This window comes from Takifugu rubripes, unplaced genomic scaffold (genome assembly GCF_901000725.2).
Source record: "Takifugu rubripes unplaced genomic scaffold, fTakRub1.2, whole genome shotgun sequence".
NCBI classification, from domain to species: Eukaryota; Metazoa; Chordata; class Actinopteri; order Tetraodontiformes; family Tetraodontidae; genus Takifugu; species Takifugu rubripes.
Window position 1 is genome coordinate 351,944 of NW_021821633.1, and position 14,563 is coordinate 366,506.

At 44.8% G+C, this 14,563-nt stretch overlaps 1 protein-coding gene across 1 annotated transcript; it reads right to left on the reverse strand.

Annotated features, from left to right (window-relative positions):
* Positions 1-5,536: 5,536 nt before the first annotated feature.
* Positions 5,537-8,989, reverse strand: LOC115248355 (cyclin-dependent kinase 1-like). Its single transcript, XM_029832014.1, has 8 exons — positions 8,851-8,989; positions 8,394-8,435; positions 8,149-8,305; positions 7,483-7,606; positions 7,199-7,369; positions 6,959-7,122; positions 5,951-6,086; positions 5,537-5,768 (listed from the first exon to the last, which is right to left on the reverse strand). The coding sequence occupies exons 3-8, from the start codon at positions 8,247-8,249 to the stop codon at positions 5,652-5,654; spliced, it is 813 nt and encodes a 270-aa protein (XP_029687874.1). The 5' UTR covers positions 8,250-8,305; positions 8,394-8,435; positions 8,851-8,989; the 3' UTR covers positions 5,537-5,651.
* Positions 8,990-14,563: the final 5,574 nt, after the last annotated feature.

The following is a 14,563-nucleotide window of genomic DNA, read 5'->3' on the forward strand; positions in this document are numbered from 1 at the left end:
CCACCATCCTTCACACACCACACACCACCACACCAACACCCCATATTAGGACTCTGTCGCCACAACAGTCCCTTAGCAGCAGTTAGATAAATACTGTATGATGCAGCCTTCCAGAGGAACACAATAACAGGAACATTAACTTTCATTTGGATAAGAGATGGAACGATGGAGGAAAACTATCACTCGTGTTTGTGGGCAGCTGTTCACTATAGTCTGACAGGGTAACCAGCGGTTGTTGTTGGGTTCAACTGTACAGAGACCAGCAGTGAAAGCGGTGGTGATGAGTCGGCGCCGGCGTCAGCGTGGCTCTGACTCAAGCCATCAGAATGTCATTGGTTCAATCCCGGCCCCCCGGGTCAGTCGTCGTGTCCTTCAGCTACAAGTGGCTCCTCTTTGGGGGCTGTTAGATAGCTGAATGTGCGTTCCCCCTTTGAGTCGGTGAAGGAATTCTTGGAGTTAAAGCGGCATCATGACCTGCCTGAGTTACTGGAACGCTGCTGTAGTCGACCTTCGCTCAGCAACGCCGAGGCTGAGCACACAATGAAAGGATGACCATACCAGGAGGTCCCTCCAGGCCTTAAATCACCACTCCAACGGTTCTTGTGACTGTTGCGCCTTAGTGGGAAAATGTTCTGGTTGGAATAAACACTCGCGCGTTTGCCTCTGAGTCCTGGTGCCCCTGAAAGCAACGCTAACAGTGGACGTTAGCTTTATCTCTGGCTTCAGCGTCATCGACCATAAACGCTGTTTGTTTGACTGTGACAGATGTGTTACAGCAGCGTTCGCAGCTTATATATACAGACACCCTCCCAGCAGAGGCACAGACCATACATGCACATGTTGGGATTCTCTTCTACCCCCCACACAAACGTCTCTGGGACGGTTAAAGGTCACGTGTGTCGCCGTCGTGTCCTTTTAAGAAGAACAACTGACTGTAAACTAACTGTACTTAGTTACGTAGCAACCGTAAGACAACTGTTTGAGTATCTGCCATAAGGCTTTGGGTGGTTCAGGACCTCGTCCTCTTCCTAATTTCTTTTTCCCTTTCGGGGTCATGGGGAGGGTCCACAATGGGTGAAGGCAGACCCCCTCCTGTATGAGCATTTGTGTGTTTGGTACCTTGCTCAAGGGAACCTAGGCAGTGCTCTGAAGATGTACTGGCACCTCCTCCCACTACCAGAGTACCTTCCGTGTTTTGTCCACACCGGGGCTTGAACCAGGAACCTTCTCAGCCCCGCCCCCCAACAAACTGAGCTACCACCGCCCTTCTTTACCCAGTTCTAGAGGCTTCGGATGATTGTGGCCACTGGCATTTGCTGAGACGGATTTGAAAAGTTCCGTTTAGAAAGTTAAAATGAAATTATGCAGTTTAAATCAATCCTATTGAGTCCCAGAGGATGCTGATGGCACACATCATATCCTAACCCATTAACACAGTGGAATGTGCAGCGTGTCCTTTAGGTGGTGGCTGCTGCTCGAGGCCTGTTTGGCCTGGTGCCCACATCTGGGACTAATGTGGATTCTGGCGTCTCTCCGGATGAAAGGCTGCTTTCTGTTTGTTGCTGGGCTAAACCGTCGAAGGAAGGAAGGTCCTTGTGAAGTGCAAGGCTCCAACAGCTGCCTGATGACTTGTTCACCACACAGACTTTTCTTTCTGAGCTAAGCACAAGAGTGAACTTCCCATACATTATGGGATGTCTGACACATCCATTATGTTGAGTATATTATATGAGGCTATTCTGCTGACACACACCTCAGACCACAGTAGATATGCACTGAATAATAAAGAGAGTCCACACCAGAGCCGCCCTAACGGCCCCTGAGACCCTGACTCTCAGCTATCAACCATGACTCAACAGTTATTCGATTGAGTTTTAATTGTAAATTACAATCACCGCCCTCAAGTAAATGCAGACAAAGCAATAAAATAAAAAGACTACTCCTGTGCGGTGACAGGTGATCTGCAGCCTCGTGTTCTCTGTGCACTGAGAATTGTGCAGTTATGCCTGAGCCGTGCACACGTCAGCAGTCTAAACCTAACCCCTAAATCCTAACCCCTAAAACCTAAACCTAACCCCTAAAACCTAATCCTAACCCCTAAAACCTAAACCTAACCCTAATCCTAACCCCTAAAAACTAAACTAACCCCTAAAACCTAAATCTAACCCCTAAAATGTAGCCCTAAACCTAACCCCTAAAACCTAACCCTAACCCCTAAAACCTAATCCTAACCCCTAAAACCTAACCCTAACCCCTAAAACCTAAACCTAACCCCTAAAAACTAATCTAACCCCTAAAACCTAACCCTAACCCCTTAAATGTAGCCCTAAACCTAACCCCTAAAACCTAATCCTAACCCCTAAACCTAACCTAACCCCTAAAACCTAATCCTAACCCCTAAAACCTAAACCTAACCCTAAAACCTAATCCTAACCCCTAAAACCTAAACCTAACCCCTAAAACCTAATCCTAACCCCTTAAATGTAGCCCTAACCCTAACCCCTAAAACCTAATCTAACCCCTAAAACCTAATCCTAACCCCTAAAACCTAATCTAACCCCTAAAACCGAATCCTAACCCCTAAAACCTAACCTAACCCCTAAAACCTAATCCTAACCCCTAAAACCTAACCTAACCCCTAAAACCTAATCCTAACCCCTAAAACCTAAACCTAACCCCTAAAACCTAATCCTAACCCCTAAAACCTAAACCTAACCCCTAAAACCTAATCCTAACCCCTAAAACCTAATCCTAACCCCTTAAATGTAGCCCTAAACCTAACCCCTAAAACCTAATCCTAACCCCTTAAATGTAGCCCTAAACCTAACCCCTAAAACCTAATCCTAACCCCTAAAACCTAATCCTAACCCCTAAAACCTAATCCTAACCCCTAAAACCTAATCCTAACCCCTTAAATGTAGCCCTAACCCTAACCCCTAAAACCTAATCTAACCCCTAAAACCTAATCCTAACCCCTAAAACCTAATCTAACCCCTAAAACCGAATCCTAACCCCTAAAACCTAACCTAACCCCTAAAACCTAATCCTAACCCCTAAACCTAAACCTAACCCCTAAAACCTAATCCTTACCCCTAAAACCTAACCCTAACCCCTAAAATGTAGCCCTAAACCTAACCCCTAAAACCTAACCCTAACCCCTAAACCTAATCCTAACCCCTAAACCTAATCCTAACCCCTAAAACCTAATCCTAACCCCTAAACGTAATCCTAACCCCTAATCCTAATCCTAACCCTTTATATGTAGCCCTAAATCTAACCCCTAAAACCTAACCCTAACCCCTAAAACTTAATTCTAACCCCTGGAATCTAGGCCTAACCCTAACCCCTAAAACCTAGCCCCAAAAACCTAATCCTAACCCTAACCCCTAAAACCTAGCCTAAACCCTAAACCCTAAAACCTTCCCCTAACCCTTAAAACCTACCCCTACCCCTAACCCCAAAAACCTACCCCTACCCCTAAAACCTAGCCTTAACCCTAACTGCTAAAACCTACCCCTAACCCTAACCTGTATCCCTAACCCCTAAAACCTAGCCCTAACCCTAACCTGTATCCTTAACCCCTAAAACCTAGCCCTAACCCTAACCTGTATCCCTAACCCCTAAAACCTAGTCCTAGCCCTAACCTGTATCCCGAACCCCTAAAACCTAACCCTAACCCATAAAACCTAACCCTAACCCATAAAACCTAACCCTAACCCGAGCTCTAACCCATAAAACCTAACCCTAGCCCTAACCCTAACCCCTAAAACCTAGCCCTAACCCATAAAACCTAACCCTAACCCATAAAACCTAACCCTAACCCCTAAAACCTAAAACCTAACCCGAGCTTTAACCCCTAACTCTATGGAGCTAAACGTTGCTGCTTGCTGAAGTCTGCTGCCCCTGATCAAACTGATGAATTGTGCTCAGTAGGAACTTAACTTTTCTTTACATTAAATCAATGGTGAATGTCCAACTCTTGGCCAGTGTTTAGTGACCAAATAATGACAGTAACATTTTAGTGATGAACAACCCCAAACCCAACATGGCCACAGCTCATTTGAAAGTCTGACTCTTCTCATCTGGACTGGAGAACAGTTGTGTTTTGATTGTCTGTGGGCCCCTTGCTGGTCCACATCCAGAGTCCCTGTCTGAGTTCTCCAACTTCTTGACTGATGCTGAAAAAACTGCTGTGGAACCAGCTCCCTGTCCAGGTACAGGGGGCTGACTCCATCTCTATCAGATCAGGCTTCAAAACCCTCCTCTTTGAGAAGCTGATAGTCAGGAATTCTGTAGTTATTATCCTGGACATAATTATCACACTTAGGGGGTCGTCTAATTATTAGGTTAATATCTTGGTTCTGCTGCTAGAGGCCGAGGCTGCCGGGGTCCTGTAACAGGATCACCTGATCACCAGGATGCTGGCACCCTGCTGGGTCATGGTCTCCTCTCCTCTCCTCTCCCCCTCTCCTTTCCTCTCCTCTCCTCTCCTCTCCCCTCCTCTCCTCTCCTCTCCTCTCCTCTCCTCTCCCTCTCCTGTCCTCTCCTCTCCTCTCCTCTCCTCTCCTCTCCTCCTCCTCTCCTCTCCTCTCCTCTCCGTCTCCTCTCCTTCTCCTCTCCTCTCCGTCTCCTCTCCTCTCCTCTCCCCTCCTCCCTTCCCCTCCCCTCCCCGTCACGGCTTGAGTCTCCCCCTGGTGGACAAGCGCGGTGATACAATGTCTATAAATGGAGCTGATGGCTTAAAGCAGAGGTGTCAAACTCAAATACCCAGCGTTCCAAAATTCAAAACTGGGCCAAAGTCACAGACCAACATTGATATTTATTGAAAAAAATCTTCCTCCAGCTACAACACAGAACCTTTTGATATGGACAGACAGGTCCATCTTTTACACATCTAAACAGATATTCTGCCTCCTACCTGTTCAGAAAGGTCCTATTTTCTGCCTTTACTTTAATCATTTTTCAGAGGGGTAGTGCCAGAATTAGCATTAGCATATAAGGGCGCTATGACTACTTCCTCTCTCTTGGTGGTCAGCAAGCCACATACTGGTGCGTTACCACCACCAACTGATGTGGAGTGTGGATTTTCACACCAAAGCACCAGCAGAGCATTCTGGGATTTGGAGTATTAGCACATGCGCTTTAATAATACCGGCGGGTCAGCTCTAATAGTCGATTGGTATGGCTGCACGGACATAGTCTCTCCAACGTGTCCTGGGTCTTCCCACCAGAGAAACCCTGAACACCTCACCAGGGAGGCGCCCAGGGGGCATCCTAACTAGATGCCCAAGCCACCTCATCTGGCTCCTATAGTTACATTGCGGGCCAAATTTGGCCCACGGGCCAGAGTTTGACACCTATGGCTTAAAGCATAAAGTTGTGATTTGTGTCCCACTTTGTGTTGAGCAGGAAGATGTGGTAGTTTACCAGTTTAGCATTGTTAAAAACACCAAACCTAGCAATGGTGTAAACAAAGGGAAATGGTTTCAGCCTTTACGGGGTTCTGGTTAGAACCTCAATGTTCACTTATGAAAAATATGGTGACATAATAGTTTTTTATTTTTATTGAAGACACTTGAAACAAAGTTTCAGTCAAGATTGAGACACACACATATTTACAGAACGATGAGTTATAGTTTCTATATACAGGTTTAAATGTTGTTGATGATGGCAGACGGGAGGGTGGATTTATCCAAGTCATCAAAGTAGGGATGCGTCATGGCTTGGCGAGCAGAGATCCGCTTAGGGGGGTTGTAGGTCAGCATTTTCTACCAGAGACGGACGGAGAAGCCGATTAGTCAAACGTGAAGGCTGAAGCACCCTGACATCTGCTGGAACCTGGCTACACATCCAGCATCACGTGTGACCGTAATAACACCCGTAATAACTTCCCCGTGTAATGTTCTTAAAGTACTACAATATAAAACAAAGCTCTTGTCTGAATCCTTACCGCTAGAAGGTCCAGGCCGTTCTTCTCCAGGTTCTTCACGGACAAGTTCCCGCTCTTCCACTTGGGGAAGGTATTTTTGTAGTCAGGTAAGCTTTCAACATCAGGCCACACGTCATTGTTGGGGGTTCCCAGAGTCCTAAAAGTACAGTCCTCAACATCAGCAAGCAAAAGGGACACACACACACACACACACACACACACACACACACACACACACACACACACACACACACACACACACACACACACACACACACACACACACACACACACACACACACAGGCCACCGAGGGGGCGCAGCCCTCGTAGACCAAATGAAGAAGAACCATAGCCACATTAGCCTCTAATGCACATCCTCAGCTAGTCTTTAGCATCGTGCTCATAGAGGCCACTCCCCCTCATCGTCGGTCCACTGTAAAACTTTGTCGCTCGCCACTTAAATCACCGTTGTTCTGCAGATGTTTACGTGTTATCACGCACTTCCTGACAGCTCTGAGGACAGCACAAGCGTGTCTGGCTCGTTACCGCCACCTTCTGGCCCGACGTGTGCACTACAGTGTTTGGGTCTTCCTGCTGCCGTCTGCTCAGGGACCCGGGAGACACCGTTGTCCAGACGGGGCCTCGAGCCTTCCTGACTAGTTAGCCTCATAGAAAAGCACAACCCTACAGAGCATCTGAGGAAACCACAAAGAAAGAGGTTCTGGAAGACGCTCTCCTCGTGGACAAGCTGGGTCAGGGTGAGCTGAGCCCACATGATTGGAGAGAAACAATGATTTGCAGAGCTCCGTCACTGGCAGGTAAACCTGTCCCAAACCAACCTACTCACACCTGCATCGCTCCGATATTTTAAGCTTGCACCCTGCAAATATTTATGCAAGAATTTTCCTATTAGTTTTAAACGCACACGTCTCCAAATTATGGAACAAGCCACATTCACGTCACTTCACACATCCACATAGCGTTATTTACACAGCAGGTGACGCCGAGGCCCCGCCCACGACCTTTACCTGAAAATCCTGAAGAGCTGATCTATCTCCGAGTCTCCATGAAACAGAGGCTTCTTGGTGGCCAGTTCAGCAAAGATGGTCCCTGTGCTCCAGACATCCACGGGGGTGGAGTATCGGGGTGAACCCAGGAGAACCTCGGGAGCGCGGTACCACAGCGTCACCACCTGGGCAACAGAAAGGTGTGTTGGTGGGACGGGGAGGCTCAGATGTGACCAGTCACCGTGCTAAATCCACCCTGACCTCATGAGTGTAGACTCGGACAGGAACGCCAAAGGCCCGCGCCAGGCCGAAATCTGCCAATTTGATGACTCCTTTGTTGTCAATCAGGAGGTTTTGTGGCTTCAGGTCTCGGTGGAGGACTCGGCGGCAGTGACAGAAGTAAATGCCCTCCAGGATCTGGTACAGGTAACTCTGGAGGCACAGCAACAGACGCGTCAACGTGCAGACAGAGATAGCGTGTCCTGAAAGCTGTGCGCACCATTACGTCAATAGAAGTTTAACACAAAAGCCCATCAGAGACTCACCTTCACCAGCATAGGGTCCATGTACTGGCCCGGCGGGATGGAGTCCAGGTACTTCTTCAGGTCCATGGACAGGAACTCAAAGATGAGGTAAAGCCGAGACTCTTGCATCAGAACATCCAGGAGCCTAGGATCCACACATGAACACACCGGGCCCATTTAGCCGAGCAGAGAAACCCGAACAGCGCGAGCAATGAGACCAGCAGTGTAATAGTGGCACCAGAAGCATTTACAGGCCATCAGAAATGCATTCCAAGAGGGATCAGCCATGTTTGGAGCATGTCAGAAGGTTGTGGGGTTCAGCTCAAACAGGCCTCACTGCAGGTGAACGCTGCAGCTACATCACATCCCTCTTCTGATACTTTTTATTTACAGATTAAAGACACCACTCGTGTGATCAAGCATGTCCACACGCCAACGTGGATACTCTGATGGCGATTTGGGTGTTTACGTCACGCCAACAGACCCATAGACTGGGCGGCCCGTTCCATTCGTGATGGACCGACGCCAACGTGCCTCCAAAATCCTGCTTTATTCAGACTTTTGAGGAGCAAACCAATCCTGCACGCTTGCCTCAATACCTCCAGGACGTGTGATGCCACCAGCCGCACCGACTGAAGCGTTCACAAGTGTCAGTGACAGATCCGGGGACAGGAATCGGAGGCCTACCGGACAACATTGGGATGCTTCAGCTCCTGCAGCAGGGACACCTCTCTGACGGCGGTGCTCGGAACCCCCTCTTCTTCACTCTCCAGACGGATCTTCTTCATGGCCACCACCTGGCCCGTGGTCTTGTGCCTGCCCTTGTAAACCACCCCATAGGTACCTGCAAGAAACCTACAGTCCGTCACCTGGAAATGAACATTTTATGTTCGATCAACCTCGAGCTGCACATCTGAAACTTTAAGACCAACCTTCACCGATTTCTCTATTTTCAGGTAGTCCTCCATGATTTTCTGCGGGGAAGAATGCAAATGAGGAGTTTACATTGTTGAGTTTAATATGCTGCTAAATAGTGGCCCTTTAAAAAGACGTCAACAGGAGGTTTGAGCGTTAAATGTGTTATAGCATTTGGACCCAAATGACTTAATGTAAAGAAACGTTAATGCAACTGTTCATCAGCAACACTGAGCAATGTGGACGCTTCTTCTAAAGCGCCTGAGCCTGGTTCCGAGGCTCCATAATTCCGATATCCAACATCCAGGGGGACGCAAGTGTCACCCCCTGTTGGCCCTCGACACTAACCCAGAGTTTTAGCTCAGTCGGTGTTGGGCTCGTTAACGACAGCTTAAGCACAACATCCACGACTGCGATGACCAGGAGGTTTTAGACCAACGAGCTCCATGAACCATAAAGAAGTAGGACTGTTACCTGAATAGGCTTCGCTTCGGATCCCGTGTCTCCAGAGCACAAGCAGCCGCTAAAAGCTACAACTTCTTTTGAATCAAGCGCAGCACAGCAACCGTTTAAAATCACCCAATGAGCTCCGGTAAAACACGTTTAAATCAACCAATCACAGGGCCGCATCTTGGCCTGAGCGGGAGAGGTTGAACCGGAACACGTCCCGGGATGCCCCTCCCCCTCCGCCCGTAGTTAGGTTGAACCCAACTTTATTTAATGGCCCGGTTAACCCACGGGAGCCGACGGGTTTGTTTGCGTTTCGGAACCCTCACGCTTTGGAAACTGGGCCTCAGAGTGAAGCGTTTTTGAAATGTTTCTCTTTTCGCCCCCGTACAAACAGGAAGCGCCGGTTTGAATGAAAACGGTGACGCGTGGCGCATGCGCATTACGCTTAGGCGAGGTAGCGCCCGCCCGAGGATCAACAACGACAGCTACCGAGCAACATGTGCCGCTAAATGCTACGTTTGTTGTCGCTGCTGCAAGAAAATGTTGACTTACTGTGTCAATACTCTCTTTTTAATAAAAGGACACGGTCTATATAAACAGGTGCCATATAAATAAAGATTAATTGATACTAGATACCACTACTGCTACAACTAATACTGAACATGGAATATCGCCACCTACTGGCCCGGCATGCTCGCTACAGCGCTTTCAGTCGTGAACGCGCCTGAGTTTTCCATTGAAAGGAAACGCTTTTATATTTCTGGTAACAACTTTGTCGTGGAAACGAGGGAAAGAAATAACAATAAGAAATAAACCAAAGAACCAGGGAATGTCAGGAAAATTTCAATCAAAATAAAAGACTGAGCAGTCGTTTTTTAGCAGAAGTGATGGATAAAAACACAGTTCCAGAACGTTCCCAAAACAGGTTCCACTCTGGTAAACTTACATTTGTTAAGGACAGAGGTTTTTTAAATCTCAAAAGAACAAAGACATCAGGTGACAAGCGGTGGATAACTGTTGAACCGTGACAGATATATTCATAATGATGAGGATTCAGAGGAGTGCATGAGAATGTACCTAAGACAGATGGAGCTTGAGTTATTAGGGAATAAAGTGAAGTGTCTATGAGGTCGGGGATACCTGTAGATGATACAGAGAGAGGCAACAGAAGCACATGGCTCCTGGGGGCCGTGGTCTGAGTCCTTTGGTCTTGGTATGTGGTGGCCCTCAGGTCGGGCGGTCTGCCCTCTTGGCCTTGTGGGGCCTCCTGTGCTTTTGTCATATCTGAGATTTATTTCAGTTACCTCTGAACCTTTTAGAAGGTTCCTATGATTGGAATGGGATGTTGCCCTTTTCTCTCCTCTTGTCTTCTGTCTTGGAGCAGAAGCCACCAGGAGGCCTCTGATCCTGAGAAGATTCTCCTGGAGGAACGTGGGCTCCTCAGCCTCCATGAGCTGTAGTTTTAAAGGTTCTGTGGGTCACTTGTAGAACCTCATCTCCTTTTCCTCATAGTTTTAACACACAAGTAACAATTATGCTCTTTCTTCTATCAGAGATTTCAAGTATAAACCTTTAGGATCAAAGATCAAAAAATACTTTTCATGCCTTCTTTTGATAGGATTTCCTCCATTAAAAACAGCTCAAAGGGCAAGAATGGTCAGACCGTTCTGAGCAGAGATGATGCTTTTATTGCATTTCAACATTTAAATAATTTCAGTAGATTTGTATGTATGTGTCGCCTGTTACAGGAACATTTCTAGATCTGTCATTAAAGTGTTTGTGAGAGCAGAAATAAAAACAGCAGAACTTGATTCCTCATTTTTCAACATTCCAGACACAAAAATTGAATAAACCTTCAAAACATAGTGAGATTCACCATCTAAATCAGCAGTATTTCACCACCTTTTATTAACGAGGACATTTTAAAGCCTTTTCATAATCCAGGAGTAAGAAGGGAAAAGCTTCTGTCACTGTGCTTCACGAGTCCCCGATGCTCTTATGTGCAGATACATATATCCCACATATGCACAAAAGCTTTAAAATCCATTCATTTCTAAAATATATTAGCCAAACATGTATTTCTGTTAAATATGTGAAGCAAACATCATTTTATAATGTGGCGCTCAAAACCATTATGTATATTTTACACTATATAAAGTAGTGATGCATAAGTTATTTTGTTAAGTATGACATAATTAAATTATGGCTCCTGTCTCTTTCAGAACCAGCTGTAGCTCTGGAGACCAATATCACCAACAAACCAATCCTTCCTGACAGCATTTATGCTGTAAAACATTAAAGCAAAAGGGAGCTTTCAGGGAAAATCCAAGCTACGAAACTTAGCATAAATATATCATTAGTCCCCTTGATCCTACCAAGACCCCCCCCATTTAGACCTGCATACACCAGAAGGCTGGACTGCTCCTGAAGGCAACATTGAGGCTCTGCAAAGAGACCAATAAGAGGCCTTACAAGCATTAAGCAAACACTAGTGCCAACACAAAGCAAAGGGCTTCAGGCTTGTTGGAGACAGACACACTTCTAGTGAGACGGTCAGATCACTTTTACTAGACGCCCAATAAACACCGATTATAATGAGTATCACGATTAACAGGCTACTGCAAACAGAGCCACAGTTCTAATATCACATCATCACCTGAAAATTCCCATTTTATAAAGAGATTCCGTTTCATTTAAATACAACAGGATTGACCAATGACAGGAAGTGACCGCAGGCAGCCAGCAGAAGGCGGGGTGTGGTGAGAAACCCAAAACATAACCTGAACGACTCTTTTAAAGTTCTCCTTTCTGTCAGTTTTCACTTTTATGTGCTTGAGAAAACATCTTTGGTAAATTAATGCCACATATTTGGGTCTGGTGGTAAACTAGGGCAATTAAATCTCATCAAAACCAACACAGTAGGTTATGACTAGTTTATAACTGTCATAGCCGCCGGTTATAAACCAGTTATAGTCTACAGTTATAAACCAGTCATAGCCTACAGTTATAAACCAGTTATAGCCTACAGTTATAAACCAGTCATAGCCTACAGTTATAAACCAGTCATAGCCTACAGTTATAAACCAGTTATAGTCTACAGTTATAAACCAGTCATAGTCTACAGTTATAAACCAGTCATAGCCTACAGTTATAAACCAGTCATAGCCTACAGGTATAAACCAGTCATAGCCTACAGGTATAAACCAGTTATAGTCTACAGTTATAAACCAGTCATAGCCTACAGTTATAAACCAGTCATAGCCTACAGTTATAAACAAGTCATAGCCTACAGGTATAAACCAGTTATAGTCTACAGTTATAAACCAGTCATAGCCTACAGTTATAAACCAGTCATAGCCTACAGTTATAAACCAGTTATAGTCTACAGTTATAAACCAGTCATAGTCTACAGTTATAAACCAGTCATAGCCTACAGTTATAAACCAGTCATAGCCTACAGTTATAAACCAGTTATAGTCTACAGTTATAAACCAGTCATAGCCTACAGTTATAAACCAGTTATAGTCTACAGTTATAAACCAGTTATAGCCTACAGTTATAAACCAGTTATAGCCTACAGTTATAAACCAGTCATAGCTTACAGTTATAAACCAGTTATAGTCTACAGTCATAGCCTACAGTTATAAACCAGTCATAGCTTACAGTTATAAACCAGTTATAGTCTACAGTCATAGCCTACAGTTATAAACCAGTCATAGCTTACAGTTATAAACCAGTTATAGTCTACAGTCATAGCCTACAGTTATAAACCAGTTATAGTCTACAGTCATAGCCTACAGTTATAAACCAGTTATAGTCTACAGTTATAAACCAGTCATAGCCTACAGTTATAAACCAGTTATAGTCTACAGTTATAAACCAGTTATAGCCTACAGTTATAAACCAGTCATAGCCTACAGTTATAAACCAGTCGTAGTCTAGAGTTATAAACCAGTTATAGTCTACAGTTATAAACCAGTCATAGTCTACAGTTATAAACCAGTCATAGGCTACAGTTATAAACCAGTCATAGCCTACAGTTATAAACCAGTCATAGTCTACAGTTATAAACCAGTCATAGCCTACAGTTATAAACCAGTCATAGCCTACAGTTATAAACCAGTCATAGTCTACAGTTATAAACCAGTTATAGTCTACAGTTATAAACCAGTCATAGCCTACAGTTATAAACCAGTCATAGCCTACAGTTAAAAACCAGTCATAGTCTAGAGTTATAAACCAGTCATAGCCTACAGTTATAAACCAGTTATAGTCTACAGTTATAAACCAGTCATAGCCTACAGTTATAAACCAGTCATAGCCTACAGTTATAAACCAGTCATAGTCTACAGTTATAAACCAGTCATAGCCTACAGTTATAAACCAGTCATAGTCTACAGTTATAAACCAGTCATAGCCTACAGTTATAAACCAGTCATAGCCTACAGTTATAAACCAGTCATAGTCTACAGTTATAAACCAGTTATAGTCTACAGTTATAAACCAGTTATAGTCTATAGTTATAAACCAGTCATAGTCTACAGTTATAAACCAGTCATAGCCTACAGTTAAAAACCAGTCATAGTCTAGAGTTATAAACCAGTCATAGCCTACAGTTATAAACCAGTTATAGTCTACAGTTATAAACCAGTCATAGCCTACAGTTATAAACCAGTCATAGTCTACAGTTATAAACCAGTCATAGCCTACAGTTATAAACCAGTCATAGCCTACAGTTATAAACCAGTCATAGTCTACAGTTATAAACCAGTCATAGTCTACAGTTATAAACCAGTTATAGTCTACAGTTATAAACCAGTTATAGTCTACAGTTATAAACCAGTCATAGTCTACAGTTATAAACCAGTTATAGTCTACAGTTATAAACCAGTCATAGTCTACAGTTATAAACCAGTTATAGTCTATAGTTATAAACCAGTCATAGGTTATTAGCCAGTAATAGCCACCATGGTCACCATAAGTAATTATAATGTTTCCCCTGTTTGTTACTTTTATTCACAATGGTTGATACAATTTGGATTTAGATTTGGGAAAAAGCACGTTAATTAATGAAAAAAGACTGAAATTAGAATAAGTGTTGGCATAAATATTCAGCCCCTTCAGGTCAGGGGTGTGTGTGTGTGTGTGTGTGTGTGTGCGTGTGTGTGTCTGTGTGTGTGTGCGTGCGCGCGTGTGTGTGTGTGTGTGTGTGCGCGTGTGTGTGTGTGCGTGTGTGTGAGAGAGAACCATTTCTTTTAACTGTTTGGGGTCGTAGCCAGAAAATAAACCTCCTCCAGGTCCTGGGTCTCTGCAGACTGAGTCAGATGATCCTCAGGATATTTGTGAGCATTGGTGGTTCTCCTGTACTCCTACAGGACCTTCTGCTGACCCGACCCCAGAGCCTGCACCATCTGTGGGGCACCTTTACTGGCCCTGTGACCGTTCTTCTAGTCTCGGTTCCAGCCTCAGCCCAGGCCTGCAAAAATGTCCACGTCCTTCAATAACGAGTCTTTAGCATAAATCATGGAGCACTCGTCCTGATCTGGTGTCAGGTCACATGATTCCAATGTTAGAACGTAGTCTGAAACCATTTTATTAACTTTGTGTCAGCAATAATGTGGTTTAATGCGTGGTTTGAAACCCGTGTGATCATATTCCCCTCTGCTCCTGCTAGGATGAGTTATTTGCTGTGTAAAGTACTTTTGCCTTCTTGTCGTTTTGCTCTACTTTCATTACC